Source organism: Desmodus rotundus, chromosome 11, assembly GCF_022682495.2.
Source record: "Desmodus rotundus isolate HL8 chromosome 11, HLdesRot8A.1, whole genome shotgun sequence".
NCBI classification, from domain to species: domain Eukaryota; kingdom Metazoa; phylum Chordata; class Mammalia; order Chiroptera; family Phyllostomidae; genus Desmodus; species Desmodus rotundus.
In genome coordinates this window covers 4,238,148-4,260,572 of record NC_071397.1, presented here as the reverse complement: position 1 = coordinate 4,260,572, position 22,425 = coordinate 4,238,148, and the positions used below count along the sequence as shown (strand labels likewise).

General features: G+C 53.6%; 1 protein-coding gene and 1 long non-coding RNA gene across 4 annotated transcripts; one reads left to right on the top strand and one right to left on the bottom strand.

Annotated features, from left to right (window-relative positions):
- Positions 1-409: 409 nt before the first annotated feature.
- On the bottom strand, positions 410-1,454 carry LOC123479475 (uncharacterized). Its single transcript, XR_006655103.2, has 3 exons — positions 1,252-1,454; positions 747-845; positions 410-548 (listed from the first exon to the last, which is right to left on the bottom strand). It is a non-coding gene; the product is annotated as an uncharacterized lncRNA (long non-coding RNA).
- Positions 420-19,999, top strand: ETV7 (ETS variant transcription factor 7). 3 transcript variants are annotated; one of them, XM_024558043.3, is made up of 8 exons: positions 420-559; positions 2,027-2,162; positions 11,727-11,891; positions 12,294-12,419; positions 14,149-14,379; positions 15,649-15,791; positions 17,349-17,449; positions 17,563-19,997. In XM_024558043.3, exons 1-8 carry the CDS (start codon positions 554-556, stop codon positions 17,678-17,680), a joined length of 1,026 nt encoding a protein of 341 aa, XP_024413811.3. In that variant the 5' UTR covers positions 420-553; the 3' UTR covers positions 17,681-19,997. The 3 variants fall into 3 exon arrangements, with proteins under 3 accessions (XP_024413811.3, XP_045049178.2, XP_071075783.1); XM_045193243.3 differs by lacking the exon at positions 12,294-12,419 and having other exon boundaries at positions 17,563-19,998; XM_071219682.1 differs by lacking the exons at positions 420-559; positions 2,027-2,162 and having other exon boundaries at positions 11,796-11,935; positions 17,563-19,999.
- Positions 20,000-22,425: the final 2,426 nt, after the last annotated feature.

Below are 22,425 nucleotides of genomic sequence, written 5' to 3'. Positions count from 1 at the left end.
GGGAGGCAGCTGGTCCAGATGGACAGCATGAGGGGGGCCCCTCCTATCCATCTGCGGAGACGCACAAAGGCGGCATGAGGTTGGTCTGTCCTGATCCTGAGCCCTGGACCAGGAGTTCCCTCGGCTCCCCAGATCCGGTAGAATCCCACCCTCATCTCCCTGGAAGCCAGAGCCAGGCTACCGGAGGAGCTGTCCACCCGGCGGGAGGACGTGAGCCACAGCGCCCCGGAGCTCGGCTACCGCACGGGCTGGCCCCTGCCCTCCCACAAGCCCGCCGGGGTGGGAGTGGAAGCCGGATCCCGCTCTTTCGTTTTCGTTTCCCGGAAGGATAGCGATTACCGGAGCGCCCTGCACGCCTGCTCGTCCGGGGGACGGAGCGCACACCATCCAGCACTTCTTGAAAGAGATTCCTCCCGAGAGACATTTCAGTTTTCCGGGCCGAGTTAGGGGATTGGGAAGGGAGGGTCTGGAAGCGCTGGCCTAGGGCCCAGCAGCGGCAGCCTTTGCAGCGCTCACAACGGACAGCCGGGTGGCTCCCACGCCTCCACCTGTAATGCAGGTAAGAGCCTGGCAGCTGAACCACTCAGCAGAGCCACCTGCCCCATCCCTTCTCCGCCACCTCATTTTCCGTACTCCTTTATCAGACCCCCCCCCTTTTTTTTCCTGGCTGGGATCTCACTTTCCAACACTTTCCCCAGCCTCACCATCCATCCCTTACCACCCCTCACTCCCCTCCGCGCACTCACCTCCAGTCCCTCACTCTCTCTTTTTGAAACTCCGTGTGCTGCGCCTTCTTTCCTTCTCCTCACCTCTACATCAACCAGATGTGAAGTCCCTGGAAGTTTCTGCACAAGCCAGACTCTCACCGCTGGCACACGCAACCGCCAGACAGGAGCCCTTCTCCTTAGCAATCCCTGCCCATTTGCCATATTTCCCTGGGACCCCTTCCCCCCCAACCCCCCCACCGCCAGCCCCCCAAGGCCTTTCTCTATCACGCTCTCCCCAAGATCCATATCCGTATGTCTTTTATCACACTCCTCCCTGGTCTTCATGCTGAAACCCAGAGCTCTAACTCACAGCTCCCCCGCTGGCCTTTCCCAGGCATGCAGTCCCAGCCCTGGGATTCCCCGTCCTCTTGCTTGGAAGAGGGTGGAGAAGACTGGGGTCTTCCTGGAAGTCCTAGGCCAGTCCTAGGCCTTGAGCCCCTCCCCAAGCTTGGCAAACCCCCCACTGCCTCTGAGGCTAGGTTACCTGGGAAATAGCACCAAGTGGGGCAGGGTGGGGAGCAGCCAGAAATAAGGTGGGAACTACCCCAAAAGGTGTGGAATCCTCTCCTGCAGTGACCAAGGCTTCTGGGGTTTGCTTTGATGGCCTTTACTGCCGTCTTTTACTGCAGACTGCCCCCCTCAGGCACCGAGGGAGGAGCGAGGGATGAGTGCAACCGCTCTTGAAGATCCTAGAGTGAGCAAAAGACTCTGGCTGGGGCCGGTTTCGCTTTCACTTTTTACGATATGGCAGCCTGTGACAGGGAGTGCGTCCCCAGGGGCCTCCTGTTTCCACCAGATCCTGCCGCTTCCTCCATCTCTACATCCTGACGAATGAGCTCTGAGGACTAGGCTGATCGTGGGACTTCGGGGATCGGAACTTTATCCTTTCTTTTTCTCTTTTGAAAACACCTTTTCATCGTTTGTTTATGTCTGATTTAAGGTCTTTTTATTCTGGCCCCTCAGGTTCCCAGCTGAGTATCATTAGACCCTCAGATTTCCAGCTTACAGGTCAGGTCTGGGCAGGGCAGCCTTCTGACGGGGTTAGGCACATGCCTGAAAGCTTGACGAGGAAATTCGTCAAGTGCCCACTAAGTACAAGGTGTTAACGGCATCGAGCTGAAGACATACATGGTTCCTACTTTTATGAGACACGAGATAGATGCTCTTTCCCTTGGAAAAAAAATTCTTAGTACCTTTAGGGATGACTGAGCCTGAACACCAAGACGCTCACACTTGACTGCCCTGGTTTTCCTGTCTAGGAGGGAGCCGTGGCCGCTTCTCCTGTGAGCCCCGTGGCAGCCACGCCACCTCCAGGCACCCAGGCCCCAGCTAGACGTGAAGCTCGGGTGGACCTGCTGGGCGAGGGGGGGATCTGCGAGCTGCCGGGAAGACTCCGTGAGTAGAGGGGAGGAGAAAGGGCGATGTGTGGAAAGGCCACAAATGTGCACAAATGTGATGCGTAAACTTTTCTTGTCTAAGGGTTTGATGTCCCTCCATTTGCTATTTCTTCGCTGGGTTTTCTTTTAACTGCTCCTGGGTGAGGAAGTCAGAGGAGGGAAGTGTGGATTCTCCTTGCGGAGAATATAGATGCATGGCCAAGCGTGAGGCGCCCGCCTCCTCCCTGGGGGGGGTGGTGAGGGCTGGGGTCTGATGAGCAGTAGGGCCGCTTCCAACCTAAAGGCCAAGAGTTGGGGACGTGGCCGGTGAGGAAGCCAGATGGGGCTAAACAGTGAACAGTTGTACGTGTATAGAACTCTCCTTTAAATAATTATGTTTACTTTTTATTGTTACAGAAGTAGCATGTGCTTATTACCCAAAATTGGGAAAGAACAGAGAAGCATAAGAAGTATACATATAGAACAATCAAATCCACCCCAAAATTGTGGTGATTGTGGGGGGGATGGGGTAGTTGGAAGTGGAAGAGGGTATAGAGGGGATAAATGGTGATGGAAAAAATAAAAAAAAAATTTAAAAGAACGTAAGTTGTAAAACAATAAAAAATCCCCAACCTATCAAACAAACAAAACATTCCACCCCCAAAATAACCACAAGAAATATATTGGCCACGTCCTTTCATTTCATTTTCTAAATACTGCTCTTGCCTGAGGAAACCCGTAACCATGGAGAGGGTGTTTCAAACAGCAAAGCCGAGGGGTAGGAAAGCTAAGTGGCATGTTGGAGATCCCACAGGCTCTCCATGTTAAGGCTAAACCTTGGTCCTGCTGATAATCCTCTAAGAGATTTTTAAACGCACTTCCTAAACTGTTCAAGCCCTGGCACAGGCAGCTAGCTGAGGGGCGGCGGGACCTTTGACTGGGCAACCTTTGACCCTTTGTCTGGGCAGCTGTGGGGAGGCCTGTCTGGCCTGGGCTGTAGAGCACCGGCCTGCTTCCTGCTCAGCTGGCCCATGGCTGGAACGCTGCTGCATTGACTTCATGGCCTCCTGATTTCCTGGCCTCACGGTGCTTTCTGAGGCGCCGCCAGGACTGGGCAGAATGTGGGGTGGGGCTTCACCGTCCTTGGGATGACCCTGCTGCCCCCTCGTGCCTCTGTCCTCTGAGGCCTGGCAGTTTTGAACGGGGAGCCAGGCCTGTCTTCCCATGACTTGAGGGAAGGTGGGGACCACGACGTGGACGCATGGACGGGAGCGAAGCCCAGAGTGTGGGGTTGGCTGTGGGGCCTCCGAGCAGTGTAGAGGGAAGTGGGGAGAAGGGCAGGAGCTCTCTGTCAGGAACCTCTGCTGTTTCATTTGGCCCAGATGCCAACCCTGGCCGGTTGGTAAATACAACTCTGCGAGCCTTTTCATTTTTGGAAGCCCCCCTTCAGCGGGGCCTCTTTATGCACATTTCTAGTGACAGAAATTTCCTGCCCTCTTGAGCCAGCCTGTCCCCTGGTTACGCAGCTCAGACCACAGGGTCATGTGACCTATTTAGGGCTCCTAAGGTACTAGTCCTGGTGCCTTGGGTTAGATCTCTCCAGAAGCAGACCCAGAAGTACTCCACAGAGGAGAGAAGGGATTCAAAAGAGTGTTTTCTCGGGCCAGTTAGCTCTGTGGGCAGCTGGAGCTCAATCCCAACGGGGACCTGAGTTATCCCAGCCCAGGGGTAGGAAAGCTGGGTCTTTATCCACTCATTTCTCGTCCTGATGGGACAATGGCTGCTTCCAGGGCTACGGAGTCCCCCGCTTTCCAAGCTGCCCTGTTCACTGGCTGAGTCGGGAGCAGAGCAAAGGGCAGCATTTGGCCACATTCCCAGTGTAGAGGGGAGAGCCGAGGGCCTTGGGCGGGGCACCCCCAGCATCTTCTACATTTCTCATAGTAGGGTCCGTGACTCATAGCTACTTCTGAAAATATTCAGGCAACACAGTTCTGGCCCTTAGTAAATATCTAACAGTCTTAAAAGATAGAGTACACTAAATGACTCATTTTCCTGTCAACAACATCCCAAAGAAGCAAAGTGCTGACACCTAATGAGGGTTTGACCTTTCGGATGGCTGGGGCAGTGTCGGCCCGATTCTTGCATTGCTGGAAATTGGGCTTCCCTTGCTGGGCATCTCTCTGACATTTATTCCTCGTCCCCCGCCCCATTCCCTCCTCCACCTCCAGCTTCCGTTCTAATCATCAGGCTGATTTGCCTCAGCAGGAAGGTGAACAAACAAAACAAATCTGATTTAGATTTGTGAGTCAGTGCCAGCCCAGCACAGGAGCTAGGGCCCCATTGGGCTCACTGTCTGTGTTTATTTGCCTGACAAGAGGGGCAGTGGGCAGTGGGACATGCACTCTGAGGACGACTGTGATGTCTAGTGACAGGAGGTGGGCTGGGCGGAGGGATGGGATCACGGCGTTGTGTCCCTCTGTGCAAGTGGAGAGAGAAAAGGTCTGCCCAAGGCGGGGTGGGGCGGGTGGAGTCAGGAGCCAGGAACCAGGCCCTGTGACCCCTTCCGGGACCAGGCTGAGGTCACAGGGGAGTGAGCTTGGGAGGAGGCGATGCCACTTCAAGGGACAGCTCGGGGGATTTCGAGAGGAGGCAGTTTAGATGTGATCAGCAGCACAGCCTCATTTGATGACAGAGAAACCGAGACTCCTTGAGACGAAAGTCATCTTTAAAGCCAAATACCAGATGGGGCCCGACCCAGGGCTCTTAGTTCCTGGTCCAGAGTCTCTTCATTTTCCAGGAGCTTATCCCTGGAAAAAAGCTCCGTGGACTTCCCCTCTATCAGATGTAGAGGGATTGAGACATCTTTGTGTTTTGACATTGACTTTCAAAGCTCCTAGTTCTGGGTAAGCCACAGAAGGAGACATGAGCCACCTCTAATTTTGAGATGTCGGGCAGAGGGACAGCATCGCCCTGCAGCTCCCTGGCAGGGTGAGCGAGGGCAAAGGGCCCTAGGGGAGCTCCAAGAGAGTGTTCACGGCCCTGCTCAAGCTCCCGGCCTTCACTTCCAGCAGAGTCCCGGGCACTTATTTCAATAGATACGATTCTAGCAACTGTGGCTTCCTGGCATCCTAGAGCAGGGCTTTTCAAATGTGAATCTCCTAGGTTCCGTAGGTCCCGGGTGGGGCCTGGGATTCTGCATCTCTAATGAGCTCATCTCTAATGTGCTGCTGCTGCTGGAAGTGCATCTGAGGACCTCATTTATGCAGCTAAATCCTAGCAGTGATTTTCAAAGTGCTGGTCAAGAGCACGACGGAGGTGAAATGAACTTAGTGGGTCAACATAAGCATGTTCACAAAAGGAACTAGTGCATATCACAGTACACCGTAAGGCAGCTGTGACTTCAGGAACTCTTCCTTGTGACTGTTTGCATATCCATGTCTGTGGGTCACAACGTAAGACGCTTTCTCCTGTGGGTTGAGGTCCGAATGGTTTGAGAAACACCACCCTGGATGATGGTGTATCAGAGGCGGTAAGCCAGGTGGGTTCAGGTGTGAAGGCACAAAGGTGGGGTGGAGTGGGGAGGATGGAGACTGGCAGGGAAGGTTCTGGAAGCTGTGAGTGTTGACGGTGCCTCTCGTCACCTGACAGAGGGAGGACTGTGGCAAAGAGCAAACAGATGGGAGATTCCCAGAACTAACAACCTGAGGACAAAACCTTTCCTTCTAAACTCAGGGCGTGGGCTGGGCCGAGTGAATCTTTGAGCAAATGGAAGAGACGCCTCCTTTGGGAAGAAACCAAGCTGAGCCCTAGCTGGGCTTCACTCCACTCTCCCATTCCGCCTCTCAGACGTGCCTCAGTGCCAGACAACGCAGCGTCCGCTCTGGCCCTGCCCCGCAGTGAGGTGACGGCCATAAAGCTGGGCGTGATCACCAAGGAGAACAGTACTAGTTTTTCTCAGTAATCACTAACAATGGGGCGACAGATTAGAGGGGCCCCTGGCCAGACAGTGTCACGAAATAACTAAAGACGATGTTGATGCTAAACCACAGTTTCGGTGGCAGAGAAACAAGCTAGTCCCGCTGTTTTCAGGCAGCCTCCCCCACTGAGGATGCTGCTAATCATAACAAAGGCCTTTGTTAAGTTTTTACTCTTGGCCAGGTACCGTGCTGGGCACATCCCATAAATACACCATCTGATTGAATGTACTCCATAGACCTGGGAAGTAGGTTGTTACTATCCCCGCCTTACAGACGTGAAAACTGGCCTTAGAGTGGGGCGGATGATTTTGTCCGTAGTCAGCCACTAGAACAGCGGTGAACTGGGGTTCGAAGCCATACCCTTCAGACCTTACAGCTGTCACTCACAGCTCGCATTTTGGGGGACCAGCCAAACACTTTACACTGTGTCCTGCCTACATCCTGGAGGCCCTGCCAGGTAGGTGGAAGCCAGTTGTTAGTTCTGATTTGGATGGTGAAGGTGGGTCCAGCTCTGTGGCTCCTGGAGGTCACTTGGCCTAGTAACCTGCAGGGAGTGGTGAGGAGTAGCAGGAAACAGCTTTGCTCCTGTGAGGAGGGGCAGCTCGAGGGAGTCCTGAGAACAGTGTGGGGGGGTCTTGACTTAATGGGAGCCACTTGAGTTTCTTAAATAAGAGAGCGACAGGGATGCTGTGGGAAGAGAGACCTGGTTGGTTGGGGCTGGGGGGCTGGCAAGGGGGTTACTCAGGATGCCCAGAGGCCATTTTGGCCCTCGCTGATGTGCTCAGCTCCCTCATTTAGGCAACTTATATTTACTGAGCATCTACTATGTGGCAGGCGTTGCTCTGGGTGCTGGAGACTGACAGTCTGTGCTTCATGGAGCTGACGTCCTAGCGGGGGGTGCAGGGGCTACATGAGGAGGCAGGAAGCCCAGTGGCAGGGCAGTGAGGGCAATACAGCTGGGGGGAGGGGCGCCCCCACATCCAGCCCTGCTCTGTGGGTGGGGGATGGACTGTTGACACTTCAGGGAGACACCTGAGCCCTCTCGGCATATCCTGGACAGGCAGCTCCTCCAGCTGCCCCAGCCAGCTGGGTGTCTGTTCAGATCTGTCCAAAAACTGGGAGCCAGCCAAGCTGGAAATTCCCAGTGAGCAAATCTTGGGGCAGGCAGAGTAAGGCGACATCTGGCCAGAGTCTCGAGAGACAAAGATGCTTAGCGTGAGGGGACTGAAAACACAGTGGGTCACTGCCGAGGGGGAAGAGCCCCAGAGGTTTGCTTAGGTTGGTGGGGAGACCCAGTCAGGCCCACCCCAGTCACCAGGTCAAGGAGACTTCTCAGGGGAGTTGACACCGTAGGTAATGCTCACCGGCTCCTGTTGAGGTCTTAGGTGTGCTGTGCCCTGTGCCACCCATTGCACACGTGTGACCTCACCTAACATTAAGAGGGCTGTTTGTCTCGGAAAGCACGTGCCACATGCCAGACACTGGACATTAAATGGGCTCTCTCACAGAGTCCTCGTGCCGGCCCTGTGTGGCTGGCACTGTTTGTTCTTGCTTTGGTTGCTGAAGCTGGTCCAGACGAGGCAAGTGAAGCACAGCCATTCAGGCCCCTGCCGGCCTGGCACGGCCAGGGCACTTTTTGTCATGTGTTTCCACTTCTGCTTGGTTTTGGGGGTAGAACTTTCGTAAGGTCAAGGGGAGTGACCTTAAGCATCCAACTCCGTGGCTTTTTACGTTCGCATACACCTGTGTAGCCTCCGCGCTCATTAAGGTCTAGACCATTTCCAGTGCCCCAGAAAGTCCCCTTGTACCTCTTCCCAGTCAATTCCCTCCAAGGGGCGACCGCACTGCTGATTTCTCTCCCTGGGGGAGCACTGCCTCTTCTAGACCATAGTTTTACGTCTGGCTTCCGTCCCCAACGTGGTATCTTTACGCTTTATCCACGTGTCCTGAGTAGCACTTGGTTGTGTTTCTGATTCGTTTCCGAGCAGCATGCATTGCCTGAAATCGTCACAGTTTGATCGTCCGTTCTCTGGCCGATAGATGTGTGTGGGGTTTCCGTTCTCGTCTGTTGCGAACGGAGCCACGGCTGACATTTGCATACGTGACTTTCGGCAGATCTGGTCACTGTGTCTCTTAGGTTTTTTACTTAGGAGTGGAAATGCCGGGCTCCCAACCTTCACACCGCTCTGCCCGTCATACAGCACCACAGCCCGGAGAGGCAGTGCTATTACCCCATTCCACAGAGGGGGAAACTGAGGCTGAGAGAGGTCGACGGTGACTTGGTTAGTAAGGGGCTGAGCTGGAACCCAAGCCCTGAGCTTGGGGACTTGGCCCCAAGCTAGGTGGCTGACCCACTGCTTGGAAGCTGCCCTTTCCTTGGGCGCAAGTTCTATTTGATAAGCCTTTTGACCTTCGTATTCTTTGAAGACATGGGATGGAAGGTCCCTTTTCTTATTACTGGACTGGAGATGCTGGCAGCAGTGGGATGAAAGGGGAGGGTGGGGGTGAGCACGGTATGATGGAAGGACAACCAAGTCACACAGCAGGCAGATGCCAGGCTTCCAGGTCACAGGTGCTGCTGTGGGCTGTGCGTGACCTCAGGTCCCTCGGAGAGAGCTCGGGATGTCTCCTGCCTGTCTCCATGGAGCCGGGGGCAGAACCCCATCTGTGGTTGGTGGTTGGAAAACCCTGAGATGACCAGGGTTTTCCCCTCTTAGTGTGGTCAGTTCTTCTCAGAGGCAGAACAGCCGGGAGGGCGGTGTCGGGGTGGGGATGGAGTCCATTCCCACACTGTGGCCAATGGGCGCCTCTGACTCAGGAATCATAGTTGCAAATCTTCAGACTGACAGCCTCAAGTATTATAAAATAGGCAACGCTGCAGAAAATGCAGTTGCCACTTGGCCCTCGGAGCCCGGACTCCCGGATGCAAGCTCCGAGTGCCGCCCGCCCAGCTTTCTGTGCCTCACTCCGTCGCCCGGCCGGACTCCCACCAAGGCTCTGAATTCCCGTTTCCACCAGCGAGGCGTCGCTTTCCCTGCATTCCCGCCCCATGCAGGTGTTATTAAAATGGCATCTCAACCTTCTGTGACCGCGCCTGGCCCTGACTAGTGAGGCGACATCTTCCCACAAGTTATTCGTGGGGCTGCTCTACCGCAAGGGCTCTCCACCGGCAGCGACTTTGCTCTCTGCCGCCCGGGGACACCGGGCAAGGTCTGCAGACACCTTCTGTTGTCACAGCTTGTGGGGGTGGGTGTGTGTGTGCCCCTGACTTCTACTGGGTAGAGGCCAGGGATGCTGCTACACTGCCTACAATGCTCTGGACAAGCCCCACGGCAAGGAATTCCAGGCCCGAAGTGTTAATAGTGCTAAGCCATCCCACTCCACTCTGAACAGGGGTGAGACTTTTGTGTCTTAAAAAATATTTAGAGATGCTCTTGACCAATGATAAGCATTAGTCTTTTATCTGCCGTTTGCAAGTATTTCCCCGAAATCTGCCCTCTTTTAGCTCTGTGCACGCTCTTTGTCACACACACACACACAACCCCCCAATGCTGTCGTAGCCTCTGAGTCTCCTGTCATGGCTGAGGCCCCCCCACCCCATTTAGTGAGTGTGGTTTTTTATTTCTACTTCCACTGAGGTCTCCATGAGGCCCTAATTCATCGGGAAGTGATTTTTGTGATTTTTGTGATTTTTGTGAATTGGGGGGAGGTGAGAGTCCAAATATATTTTTCCACGTGGAGAGCCAGTAGTGGTTCTACCATGTATTAAATGAACTGTCCTTTCCCGCTGAATTAAAATCCCACCGCTGGCATATTTTAACTCTCACACACCCACAACCTTCCGGCTCCTTCTTCTCTTCCAATGATTCTTGTCAATCTTGATTTAATAGGATCAGATCTTAATTACATGACTTTGTAGTACGTGGTACCATGAAGGTCACTTGTCACCTCTGTTCTTTTTCCCCCTCTTAAATAACTTCTTGGTCTATTTCCCACATTTATTCTTTTCCTTGTTATTCACTCTTAGGGCCCCAAATAAGGTAAGGGAGGCTTGTCCTTCCTTCCGCACTGGGCCGCCCTGCTTCCTGCGACCGGAGCAGGGCGCACGTTCCCTGTGCGGCCAGTCCCCGCTTGCTGGGGTCCCGCCCTCCTGCCAGCCTTGCCCTGTGCCCTGCCCCCAGCAGTGGCATGGTGCTTGCTTGGCACATGGCTGGTGCTTGCTGGATATTGGCTGAATGAATGAATGAATAAATGAGCAGATGACGCCCATTTTTGTAAAACATAAAATACCTCTATCTCCTGTGTTATTTTGGGGGCAAGGCAGCCAGAGGTTGGCTCCATCTTTGTCACTGTCAGGGTGTGGGGTGAACAGTTGCTTCTCCCCTCTGCCTCGGTTTTCTTACCTGTCACACTGGCGCGGGAGCCCTGGGCTCCTTCCACTCTCACATGGCCCTGAGAGGGACGCAGAGCTCTGGGTGGGGTGGGGCGGAGGGGTGCGGAGTGCCACGCAGAGCAAAGCCCCAGGCTGACTTATCACAGAAACACAGTGCTGGGGCCCCCGTACTTTTAGGAGCCCACGAAAACATTCCAGTTTCTTTTGAAATCAGAAGGAAAAAAATGTAGGTAAAAGAAAATGTTTTAATATATACAATGTACTGACCTATCAATGCAGATAAAATGTAATTGGAAAATCTTTTTAGTGGAGGAAGGGGTCCACGAGGTCACGAGTGCCAAGGGTGAGTCAGGCTCTGCCCTGCTAAACAGGTAAGGTTCAGGGAGGTACATAGCTGGCATTAGGAGCACGCAGCCGAGGCAGAGCAGAAGCGCTGGGGGAATGAAAGCAGGCGGTGGCTGGTCTGGGTCTTGCCAGAGATAAGAACACACCCGCTGAAGGTGGGTGGAGCCTCCTCTGCCCCCTGGGCTGCTCCCTGAGCAAACCAAGATCTGAGCTGGCACCACGGAGTGGAAGCGAACGGCAGCCAGACAGACCTGCTTCCACACCTGGCTGTAGCTCAGCCTTCTAGGTCACCTGACCCCCGGGAGCCTCAGTTCCCGTATCTGGAAAACAGTAGCAGTAACGCCTTCTTTGTAGGACTTGCTGGTCATGCGTGCAATCATTGACACGGGTTTATCGAGCACCTGCTCTGCGCCAGCCACTGTCCTGGAACACACACGCGCAGTGCGCCCGGCACAGCCGGACCCGCGCCTGGCGCAGAGCAGTTCCTCAGCAAGCATTTGCTAAAAGAATAATCGGAAGACAGGCTGGGGTAAGGGGGCAGGAAGGGGTCCCCAAATACATAAGTGAATACATCCATAATGCATAGATAATGATAAACATAAACATATAATTATATCTAATGTAAAGTGTAAATAAAAAGAAAGTAAGGTTCCAGGAAGGGAAAGAACAGGACGCGGTGATAGAGACGATCACTGATCGTGGAGAGCAGGACAGGAGAGCATCTGCTCAGATGCGGTGTTCAGGGTGGGCTTCTTGGAGGAGGTGACATTCAAGCAAGGGCCTGAATAGGAGGATGAGCGATTGATGGAGGAGGGCCTCGCCCTGGCCGGCTCCCGCCCCGCCCCCAGCCGGTGTTCTGCGGTTGCAGGGATCCAGCCTGCGCTCTGGAGCCGGGAGGACGTGCTGCACTGGCTGCGCTGGGCCGAGCGGGAGTACTGTCTGCAGCGCACCAGCGAGCACGGCTTCGAGATGAACGGCCGCGCCCTCTGCATCCTCACCAAGGACGACTTCCGGCTCCGCGCGCCAGGTTCAGGTCTGGAAACTCGCTGGCTTTGCTCTAAACCGATGGACACCCAGGTAGGCCCAGGGAGAGAGAAGGAGGGGGTGTTTGTATGAGGATCATGCTCACCTCCCAGCGCGGCTGACACCACTCTTTCCATAAATGTTTGCCTGGTGGTTCCCACCAGAGCCGGCCAACAGCAGAGAAGTCAATTTGGCTGCTGCTTTTCCAGCCCCAGGGGTCTGACCTGCCCCTCACTTTCCCAGCCCGTTCCCTGTGGCCCTGTCTCCCCTACCACAGTACTGCCTCTCACCTCCATCAGCATGAAGCTTGTGACAGGACATGCAGCCACCCAAGAGGCAGGTGACTGCGGGGTAATGAGGCGGTGCCTCCCCACCCAGCCTGGTCAGCAGCCCCCCTCCTGCCCCACCCCAGGTGATGTCCTGTATGAGCTGCTCCAGTACATCAAGACCCAGCGGCAAGCCCTAGTATGTGGCCCTTTGTTTGGAGGGACCTTTAGGCAGAAGATGCCCAGTCGGTACTGCCCCTACTCCCTGGAAGGTGAGGAGGCCCTTAGTGGAACTCTGAGACCCTCTCCCAAGTCGGCCTCATCGGGAGGGCAGGGCTTCCTCCAGGCAAAGTCCTGACGGAGGCAGAGGTGTGGGAGCTCCCTGTCTGCTCCCTGCCCCCTCAGCCACCTCTGGCCTTCTGGGATGCTCTGACAGGTAGCCCACGGTGCAGCCCTGGGGCTAACAGGCCTTCCTCTCGCCTCATTTCTCTGCTCTCCTCCGCAGCAAAGGGTTGTTTGTATGGTGTTTCTGTTTGTTTTTTTCCTGATCTCTCCTTGGAAACGGCTCTCGTCAGGGTCTCCAGGGACCTGAACTTAGGGATGACCAGTCCACTCACTGTGACCTCTCATAGCCTCCCACCCCGTAGGCTGTCCTCCATCCCTGCTCTTCCTTTGGCCTCTAGGATGACCCACTGGTCATTCCTTCTCGGTCTCCTGGTTGCTCCTCCTCTCTCCTACTTCTGCGTGTTGGGGCCCCAGAGAGCTCAGGGAGCCTTTCCTCCATCTCTGCTCAGCCCTGGGTAATCTCGCCTGGTCTCGGGTGGGGAGTACCATCTAGTGCAGGTGACTCCCATGTATCCCTGGACCTCTCTGGACCCCAGCCTGGAGCACCACACACCACCTGCCCCCCCTCCACTGGGACGTGGAATATGCATCTCAGCTCCAACAGCGAGTCAACTCCTAGAGCAGGCACCTGATTCCTGCCTCCTTCCAACCACTCTGGGCAGAATGATGGCTGTCTTCTTTGTTTTCTTTCTCTCCCAGCCTGGAACTGCCTCACTGGTCTCCTTGCTTCTACTCTTGATATTCTATGATCTCTTCTCAACAGAGCAGCTGGAGAGATTCATTAGGTCGTGTGACTTCTCTGCTCAAAATCTCCCGATGGCTCCCATCTCACTTGGAGTCAAGGCTACAGCCCTTACAATGACCTCCTGACCCTCAGCTGCCCACTGCCACCCCCCCCCCCGCCCTGTCCCATCCTTGCTCATGCTGCTCCAGCCGCACTGGCCTCCCTTACTGAACAAGACAGAGACACTCCTGCCTCAGGGCTTTTGCACTTGTCCCCTCTGCCTGGCAGCCCCTTCTCTAGATGCCCACATAGCCCACTCCTCTGCCTCCTTCAGGTGTCTGTCCAAACGTTAACACGTCATCGAGACCTTCCCTGACCAACACGCACCTGTGCCCTTCCCAGGATTTCCTGTCTGCCTCGTGGTGCTTTGTTTTCACTCTCCATGTTATACACTGTTTCTACTTCGTTTTTCATTTTAACCATATATCTCTTTCTACCCCCAACTAGAATAGAAGCTTCATGAAGGCAGGGGCTTTTGGGGGGTTCAGTGATGTGTCCCCAAGATTCTTAGAACAATGCCTGGCTCATAGAAGGGTCTCAGTAAAATACTTATTGGGTGGATGGAGAAGACAGTGGACTGAGCTCCAGGGCACCTGGGCTCCGGGCCTGGCTCTGTCACCCCTTGCTTTGGGCACAATTTTACAGGTGAGGGAACAGGCTTGAGAGGTGACGTTACTTGTCTGGGAGCTGGGGTTAGCACCGGGGCTGTCTGGCCCTCACCTTCACTGCCTCCCTGACCTTCAAACCGGGGGCTGGATGGAGGAAGGTCATTAGGAGAGCTGCCCCACTGGGCTCCCAGGCAGGTCATTATGGGGGCCTGGGCTGGGGGAGGCTCTGGTTCCACAGAATCAACGGTGATCATTTGCTTGCAGAGGAGACCAGGCCTTCCCAGGTGGGCCCCCAAAGAGGCCTCCTGCAGCAGCCACCAGACCTGGGGCTTACCAACTCCTTGAGTCACCTGGATGCCCCTGGCCTGGCCAGGTGCCCCCTCAGCAGGGAGGAGTCCCTCAACTTATGTCACTGTGCGGAGCTCAGCTATAGGGCTGAGGGCATCTGCTCCTTCCCCACGATGCCGAAGGCCCCCGTTGACGGCAGGATCGCAGGTGGGTAGGAGGCTGTGCTCCCCTGGCCTGGGGCGAGGTCACAGGTGACAGAGACGAGGGAGGGTTTGCTCTGGGGGATGAGTGGGTCTGTCTGTGCTGGGAGGGAGAGGTGTGGGGTGACTGTCTTGTGTTCTGGACGCAATCTGGCCACGTGATCAGTGCTGCCCGGGATCGCCAAGCCCTCCCTGTCACCAGAGCAGAGACAGGCCAGTCAGTCAGACCGCCAGTCAGATTAGCCATTAAAACCTGATTCATTTTTAAATAGTTGAGCACCTACTACGTGCCAGGAATGGTTCTTTATTTAATCCCACTACAGCCCTTGGGGTTGGTATTGTTATTAGCCCTGCCACAGATAACGAGGCCCAGAGAGGTGGCGTGACCTTCCCACGCTCACACAGGCAGCAAGTTGGGATGTGAACCCAGGCGGTCTGGTCCAGCGCCTGAGCTCCAAGCAGGTGATACCCTTCCGTTCTGCATTGGTTGTTAAAGGATTGACGAACAGACAGGCAAGCAGACAGACTGACAGATAAGCACCAAAGGGTGTTTTCTAGCCACACTGGGGCCACTGTATTTATTCCATGCCACCGCAGAGGGGGAAGAAGCTTGGCTTCTGGGCTGGAAATGACTAGGAATCTCTAAAGCACAATTATTTGAGCTTTTAAAAATAGTAATGCTTAACATTCTTTGAGTGCTCACTCCGCAGCAGGCGGAGGGTTGTCGCTGCTGTCTGCTCTGTCATTTCGTGCCCACCTCACCCCTGTGAGGAGATTGGCTCGGAGGCCCAGGGAGTGGAAGCGGAGTCTCAGTGCTCCTGGGCTCCCTCTGCTGCTTGTCCCCCGCAATGGCACGTTTGATTTTCCTGACTCCTGTTAGGGTGGAGATGGAGGCCAGAGTCTGATCTAGCAGAGCCCAAGGGGCTGAGTGACTGGCGCAGGTGCAGAGGAGGGCCTGGAGAGGAGGGCATTGGCTTTGCGGTCCGTGGAGCTAGGTCAGACGCCCTGCTCTGCCTGCAGGAGCTGGGTGCCTTGGGACACATCTGTACCTCTCTGAGCCCTTTGGCTCATCTCTGCCTGGGGATAAAGGTAGACGCTCCCTAGAGTTTGGGTGATTGAATGGGACAATGGTAACCGGCCCCCCCCCCCCCGTTTCTGTTAATACCATCATCTTCACCATCCTGCTGCACATGGGGGCCCCAGCCGCAGCCTCTCCAATGGCCATCCTCACAGCTCCCGGGAAGCACCCTGCCCACACCCCTGTGCTCCATTGCAGACTGCCGGCTGCTGTGGGATTACGTGTACCAGCTGCTCTCTGACACCAGGTACGAGCCCTACATCAAGTGGGAAGACAAGAACGCCAAAATTTTCCGAGTTGTGGATCCTAATGGGCTCGCCAGGCTCTGGGGAAACCACAAGGTGAACTTCAGCCAGCAGGCGGAATGATCTCCACACACCCAGAGCAGGACAGGGCCGGGGGTCAGAGTGGACCCCTTAGCACTAGGGCAGAGTCCTGAACTGATGGGGCTTCACCAGCAGCTCCAGGAAGGATTGGGGTCCTTTCATTTTGGGACATCCTGCGGGACAGACAGTTACTTCTTGACGATGGTGACTATTCCTGGAACTTGGGAATCTCGCCTTCTAATCACTTAGTCCCACCTTTGCTTGGCATTGCAACCTTTCCAAGCAGGTTTACATGAATCGCACATTGTATGTATGGTGGGGGGTCCCACCCTCCCCCAGATGAGGCAGCTGGTTCCCTGGGAGAAGCCAAGACAGAAACCCAAGTCTCAGGCCCCGCGAGAGTGTCCCGTGTCAGCGCCGGAAAGGCCTGGGAATCCTGAGTCTAGCATTCCCAGTGCGAGGAACGTCCATGCCTAAATGGGTGTCTGCCGGGGGATTCTAATAGCTAAGTATTTACTTTAGTAAGAACTAGGATTTAAAAATTTAACTATCATGCCAATCTCATGATTTACAATGGTGATATAAAGCGAGTGTCCCTATCTATAAATTCATTTCAGTAAAAATAACGAGTCTTTCACAGACAACTGTTAACAATAATGATAATGTACATTATGCAGCATGTCCTAAGGTGGTGCAGCATCTGACCGGCTGGAGCTGCTCTGAGGGCTTTACCTGTGTTAACTCATTTAACCCTCCCACCCGCCACGTGAGAGTAGGCATTATCGGATGGGGCCACTGGGGCCAGATTGGGTTACCAACTTGTCTGCAGCCAGCAGGTGGCCGAGTGGGTCCTTGAACCCAGACTGTAGCTCTGTCCTCTATTTCGTCCCCTCTCAGTAGTGCTGGTGGCTGGAAGGATGCAAACGACTGAAGTTTGGGTGTGCTTACCTGCTCCAGTCCCCGCATAGCACGGGGGGAATCTGAGGCTCAGAGAGTAGCAAACCCGTGTAGTGAGTGTATAGTGTGTGCCAAGCACTGTGCTAAGTGGATCCGCAATTTAATTCTTCCCACAAACCTGTGAGTCAGGTGTCCTTATCCTCATTTTATAACCAGAGACACAGGTTCCGAGAGGTAAAGAAACTCATCCACGGGCACACAGCTGCCCAGTGGTGGAGCTGGGGCTTAAACTGACCCCAAAGCCCAGCCGCTTTGCCCCTACTCTGCACTGCCCGCCCCGCAGAGAGGAAGGAGGGACTTGGCCCTCGCGGCCCCTCATCATGCTGTCTCTCCGATTACATTTCCAACTAAATGTATATTTACTTGTTACTGCTTGTGACATTTGCTATTTAAAAGCGATGTGTGATTCGTTCCTGCCCCATGGTTCTCAGACAGATAGATGAGAGAATCACCCCATTTCTTCCCTGACCTTCCTCTGACATCCTCCTTCCAAACTCAGGAGGACTCTCGTGTGCCCTCACAGAACCCCGGCTGCTCCCTTCCAGGTGTGGAAACCGAGGCCTGGAAGGAACGGGGTGGGGCGCGGGGGGTGATGTGGGCTGCTTTGCCTTCCAGAACCGGGTGAACATGACCTATGAGAAGATGTCACGTGCCCTCCGCCACTACTATAAGCTGAACATCATTAAGAAGGAGCCCGGGCAGAAACTTCTGTTCAGGTGAGTAGCTTCGGGGTCCAGGTGCGAAGGGGAAGCAGGGCTGCGGGTTGGGTGGGCTGGAAGCCTCCACAGCTGGGGCAGCGGCTGATTTGCAGCTGGGGCCTGAATTCCAGATTTCTGAAGATACCTGGGAAGATCACCAAGGACAGGGGCAGCCGCCTGGAGCAGCTGGAGAGCCAGGAGCAGGACAAGATGGATTTCAAGGAGGAGATGCTGGAAGTCTCTCCGTGAAGGGCGCGTGGACTCCAGGCACCGACGGACCGGAGACTGAGTCTCCTGTGAAGGCAGCAGAGAGCTGCACGGCCTCCTCCCTCCCCCCAGGGCAGCAGGAACCCCAGGCAGGTTTTATACTCACAGGATCACAGCTGTTGTCTCGGTCTGTAACGCTGCCTGGGGGACCTGGCCCTGCCGGGAACTGGGAGGCTCACATCCCCGTCACTGTGGAGGCACCATTCTTTGGGTCGGGAAGCCCTGGGGCTAGGTGGGGGCATAGGACATGAACTTTCTCCCTTCCTTACCCCCTGGCTCCCTGCCCAGCTAGGGCATCCAGCCCGACTGCTTCGATTTATAGAAGAAGGAAGCAGAGTTCTCTTGCTGAGCCTCAGCTCGCCTCGTCTGTCAAAGGGGCATGCCCGTGAAAACCCGCCCCAGGGGTCTGATGTATGAAACAGACAGAAGAATAATTGCTTTGTCAACCTTTAGTAACAATAACAATAATTTTACCGGACATTTAAGTGCTTACGGTGTGCAGGCCTTGTGCTCCGGGTCCTACCTATAATTCATCTCATTCAATTCACACGCCAAGCCCGTGAGGTTTAACGATGGGAAAACCGTCAGAGGCTCGCAGAGCTGGGTGTCTCTCCCGAACCCGCTGCGGTTCCCTGTGTCCTGTGAGCGACTCTCCGTGTCTTGGGCGCTTCTCAAGCAGAGGCCATGGCCCTACCTCTCCGCCCCTGGCATCTTTGAGGAACAATCCCCGTGTCTTCAATTTTCAGTCCTTCGGCGACTCTGTGACTTGGGCCCAGTGAAGGTTGCCATGCCTCTACCTGTGGCTTCCTACGCTCCTACACCCGAATCTGCCATGTGACTTGGGGCAAGTCGTCCCACTTCTCTGGGGCCTCAGGTTTCTCGCCGGTACAATGGGGATGCCGTCCTGACCGGCCTCACAGGAGAAGCAGAAAACTTCAGTAAGACGACATTTGTGACGTGTTCAGGGTACACCTGCTCTGTAAGAGTGCTTACTCGTGTTAACTAAGAAAACTGCCAGCCGAAAGCTGCTCTGAAGTGTAAAAATGCCTCTGACCTGTTGGCCCAGCTTCTCCCATCTGCCCTCCCCAGCCCCCAAGTCCTGACTGGGGCCTCCTGAGGGGTCGGAGCCTCTGCCCCTGCACCCCCGGGAGGTTGGGGACAAATCAAAGGGAGTGTTTTCACATAATCAAAAACAGAACTTCTTGGGTTTGCATCTGCTTTCTTGGAAGGAGGAACCGCCTCTGCCACTTGCCTCCCGCATGTCAGAAAACCCCCCGTCTGGCTGAGCCCGAGTTGGCCTGAGTCACTGCACAGGGGAAGCTGATAAGGATGCTTGGACTTTGGGACTCAAAGCTCGTGAGCAGGGAAACTCCTGGCTGAGTCTCATCTGGGGTTCTCGACAATTCCACACCCAAAAGGGCCAGGCACGGGGTCTTAGTAAACAGTTTCAGCAGGAAAACCCTTGTCCCTTCCATCTTCCCTGAGACTGTCTTCTCTCTGTGACCTTGGTCCAGGGTGGACCCACACCCCGTAGCCTTTCTCGTCAGCTCCAACCCACAACTGCGTAACGAGTGGGAGGGGCTGTCTAGATGAACTTGTCCAACTTCTCCTTTTGTAGACAACACAACTGAGGTCAGAGGCGGGGAGTGACTTGCCCAAGGTCACACAGCCCAGCGTAGCCTGCTGCCCCCTAACGTTGCCTCATTTCTTCTTGTCTCACATCTTTTTCATAGATGTGAGGTTTAAATAACAACAGAATCTAGGTCATTTCTGCCAGTTACGATGTTGGCTTTTGCCTGCTGGTGTGCTAGTGGTTGAAAACACCTGCGTATCCTAGGGACTGCGTCTTCGCCCCACACTGGGACTCTCGGGGCCAGGAGTGGGCGGTGGGCTCAGCCAGAGATCACCACCCAGGTCCCCAATCCTTGGGCTCTCTGCTCAGCTCCACCCACTCCCCACCTCTCAGGAACATTAGGCCGTGCTCTGGGCTGGACACCTGGGTGCTGGGAATAGAGGGATTCTTCAGCTCCTCTTTCTGTGTGCAATAATTGAGCACCTGCTGTGTACCTGACATCAGGTGAGGCTCCTGGTTGAACTCCATTTTTTACGGATTAGATTCCCGAAAAGTCACAAGTCGCTGAAAACAATCCATGTGAAAGTGGACTTCCTCACAAATAATTATAAAAAGCAGAGAATATATTGGCATGGTTTGAAAAAGTAGCCAATCGTGTCTTTTTTGCCAGATTACATTCATGTCAACAGTAAATAAAGAGTTTATGAAAAAAGTGTATGTTAAGAAGTTCATGAATGAAATAAATTATATCAGTCGCTGTGTCCATCCAGTTAAGCCATTTACAGCATCATCCCAGGATCACGGGCTTTGTGCTTCTCCATCTTCTCCTTGGCATGGATCCTTTTTAAAAAAATTTTTTTTAAATTTTAATTTTCAATTACAGTTTACAATTCGATATTATTTTGTATTAGTTTCATGTATACAGTATAGCGGTCAGAATCCTATACTCTACAAAATGTTCCAGCACCCACCCAGCACCATACTCACGATAGTTATTGCAATGTTATTGACTGAATCCCCTGTCCTGTGCTGTGCATCCCCAGGACTATTCTGTAACTGCCAGTTTGTGCCTTTGATCCCTTTGCCTTTTTCATCCAGTCTCCCGACCCCCTCCCCTCTGGCATCTGGCGTCTGTTCTCCGCATCCAGGAGCACCACACGGATTCTTGCTGAGAAAGTCCTTTTCTCTCCACAAAGAAGCTCCAGCTCTAGCACTCCCCCAGCACTATTGCCATATGATTGACGTAGCACACTGTTTACGTTTAAGGTGAACAATGTATATAGCACTTGACCCTGGGGGCCCTGCCAGGTCTCGGATTCTTGCTGCAGGAAGTTGGGTTGATGCTGGTGACCCACTGTTGTTCTTGAGCAGGGTCCCAGTGTGACAACCTTTTTTGACTTCTTCCTCTGGTCCCTCCCCACGATGTTAATCCACATTTTCTTTTTCGTTTTTTGAGTATATTCTATTGATTATGCTATTAAAGTTGTCCCCTTTTTTTCTCCCCTTTCTCCCCCTCCACCCTGCACCCCACCCTCTAGCATACCCCTGCCTTAGTTCATGTCCATGGGTCATACATATAGGTTCTTTGGCTTCTCCATTTCTTATACCATTCTTAACATCCCCCTGTCTATTTTGTATCTACCATTTATGCTTCTTATTCCCTGTAGCTTTCCCCCCATCCTCCCTGCTCCCTCTCCCGCTGATAACCCTCCATGTGATCTCCATTTCTGTGATTCTGTTCCTGTTCTAGTTGTTTGCTTAGTTTGTTTTTGTTTTTTTGGTTCAGTGGTTGATAGTTGTGAGTTTGTCACCATTTTACTGTTCATATTTTTTGACCTTTTTCTTAGATAAGTCCCTTTAACATTTCAAAGAATAAGGGCTTGGTGATGATGAACTCCTTTAACTTGACCTCATCTGGGAAGCACTTTATCTGCCCTTCCATTCTAAATGATAGTTTTGCTGGAGAGAGTAATCTTGGATGTAGGTCCTTGCCTTTCATGACTTGGGATACTTCTTTCCAGCCCCTTCTTGCCCGTAAGGTCTTTTTTGAGAAATCAGCTGACAGTCTTATGGGAACTCCTTTGTAGGTAACTGTCTCCTTTTCTCTTGCTGCTTTTAAGATTCTCTCCTTATCTTGAATCTTGGGTAACGTAATTATGATATGCCTTGGTGTGTGCTTCCTTGGGCCCAATTTCTTTGGGATTCTCTAAGCTTCCTGGACTTCCTGGAAGCCTATTTCCTTCACCAGATTGGGGAAGTTTTCCTTCATTATTTTTTCAAATAAGTTTTTAATTTCTTGCTCTTCCTGTTCTTCTTCTGGTACCCCTATGATTCAGATGTTGGAACGTTTAAAGTTGTCCTGGAGGTTACTAAGCCTCCCCTCATTCTTTTGAATTCTTGTTTCTTCATTCTGTTCTGGTTGAATGTTTATTTCTTCCTTCTGCTCCAAACCATTGATTTGAGTTCTGGTTTCCTTCCCATCACTGTTGGTTCCCTGTACATTTTCCTTTATTTCGCTTTGCATAGCCCTCACTTTTTCCTCTATTTTGCTACCATACTCAACCAATTCTGTGAGCCTCCTGATTACCAGTGTTTTGAACTGTGCATCTGGTAGGTTGGCTATCTATCTCCTTGTCACTTAGTTGTATTTTTTCTGAAGCTTTGATCTGTTCTTTCATTTGGGTCATATTTCTTTGTTTTGGCACACCTGTTATGGTGTAAGGGGCGGAGCCTTAGGTTTTCATCAGGGCGGGGCAACCCACTTCCCTGTGTGGTGGTGCTGTCTGTGGGGGAGGGGTCTGAGAGGGAACAATGCTGCTTGTTCCGCTCTCTGTGGGTTTTCAGTCACTATCCCTGATACCCACAAGCAAATTGGGCCCTTCTGGTGCTGATTCCTGGGGCGGGGGGGTGTACATTCTAGGACCCTGTGAATCTCTCCAACAAACTCTCCTGTGAGTCTGGGAGTTTCTCCTGCTGCTGCCTCAACCCCCACAGGTGTTTTCAGTCAGAGGTTTTGAGGCTTTATTTCCCCATATTGGAGCCCTGGATTGTGCGGTCTGTCTCACTCCCCCTTTGTTCCTCCCGGCTTATCTGCACACGAGTGTGGGCTATCCCTGTCCACCAGCTGCTGCCTTGCCTGCCTGGTGCACTGCCT

What these genes read in the sequence shown, in the direction of transcription:
- ETV7 (XM_024558043.3), top strand. An exon ending in CGTTGACGGCAGGATCGCAG is followed by an intron (nt 14,380 to 15,648) that starts GTGGGTAGGAGG and finishes GCTCCATTGCAG; the next exon opens with ACTGCCGGCTGCTGTGGGAT. An exon ending in GGCTCTGGGGAAACCACAAG is followed by an intron (nt 15,792 to 17,348) that starts GTGAACTTCAGC and finishes TTTGCCTTCCAG; the next exon opens with AACCGGGTGAACATGACCTA.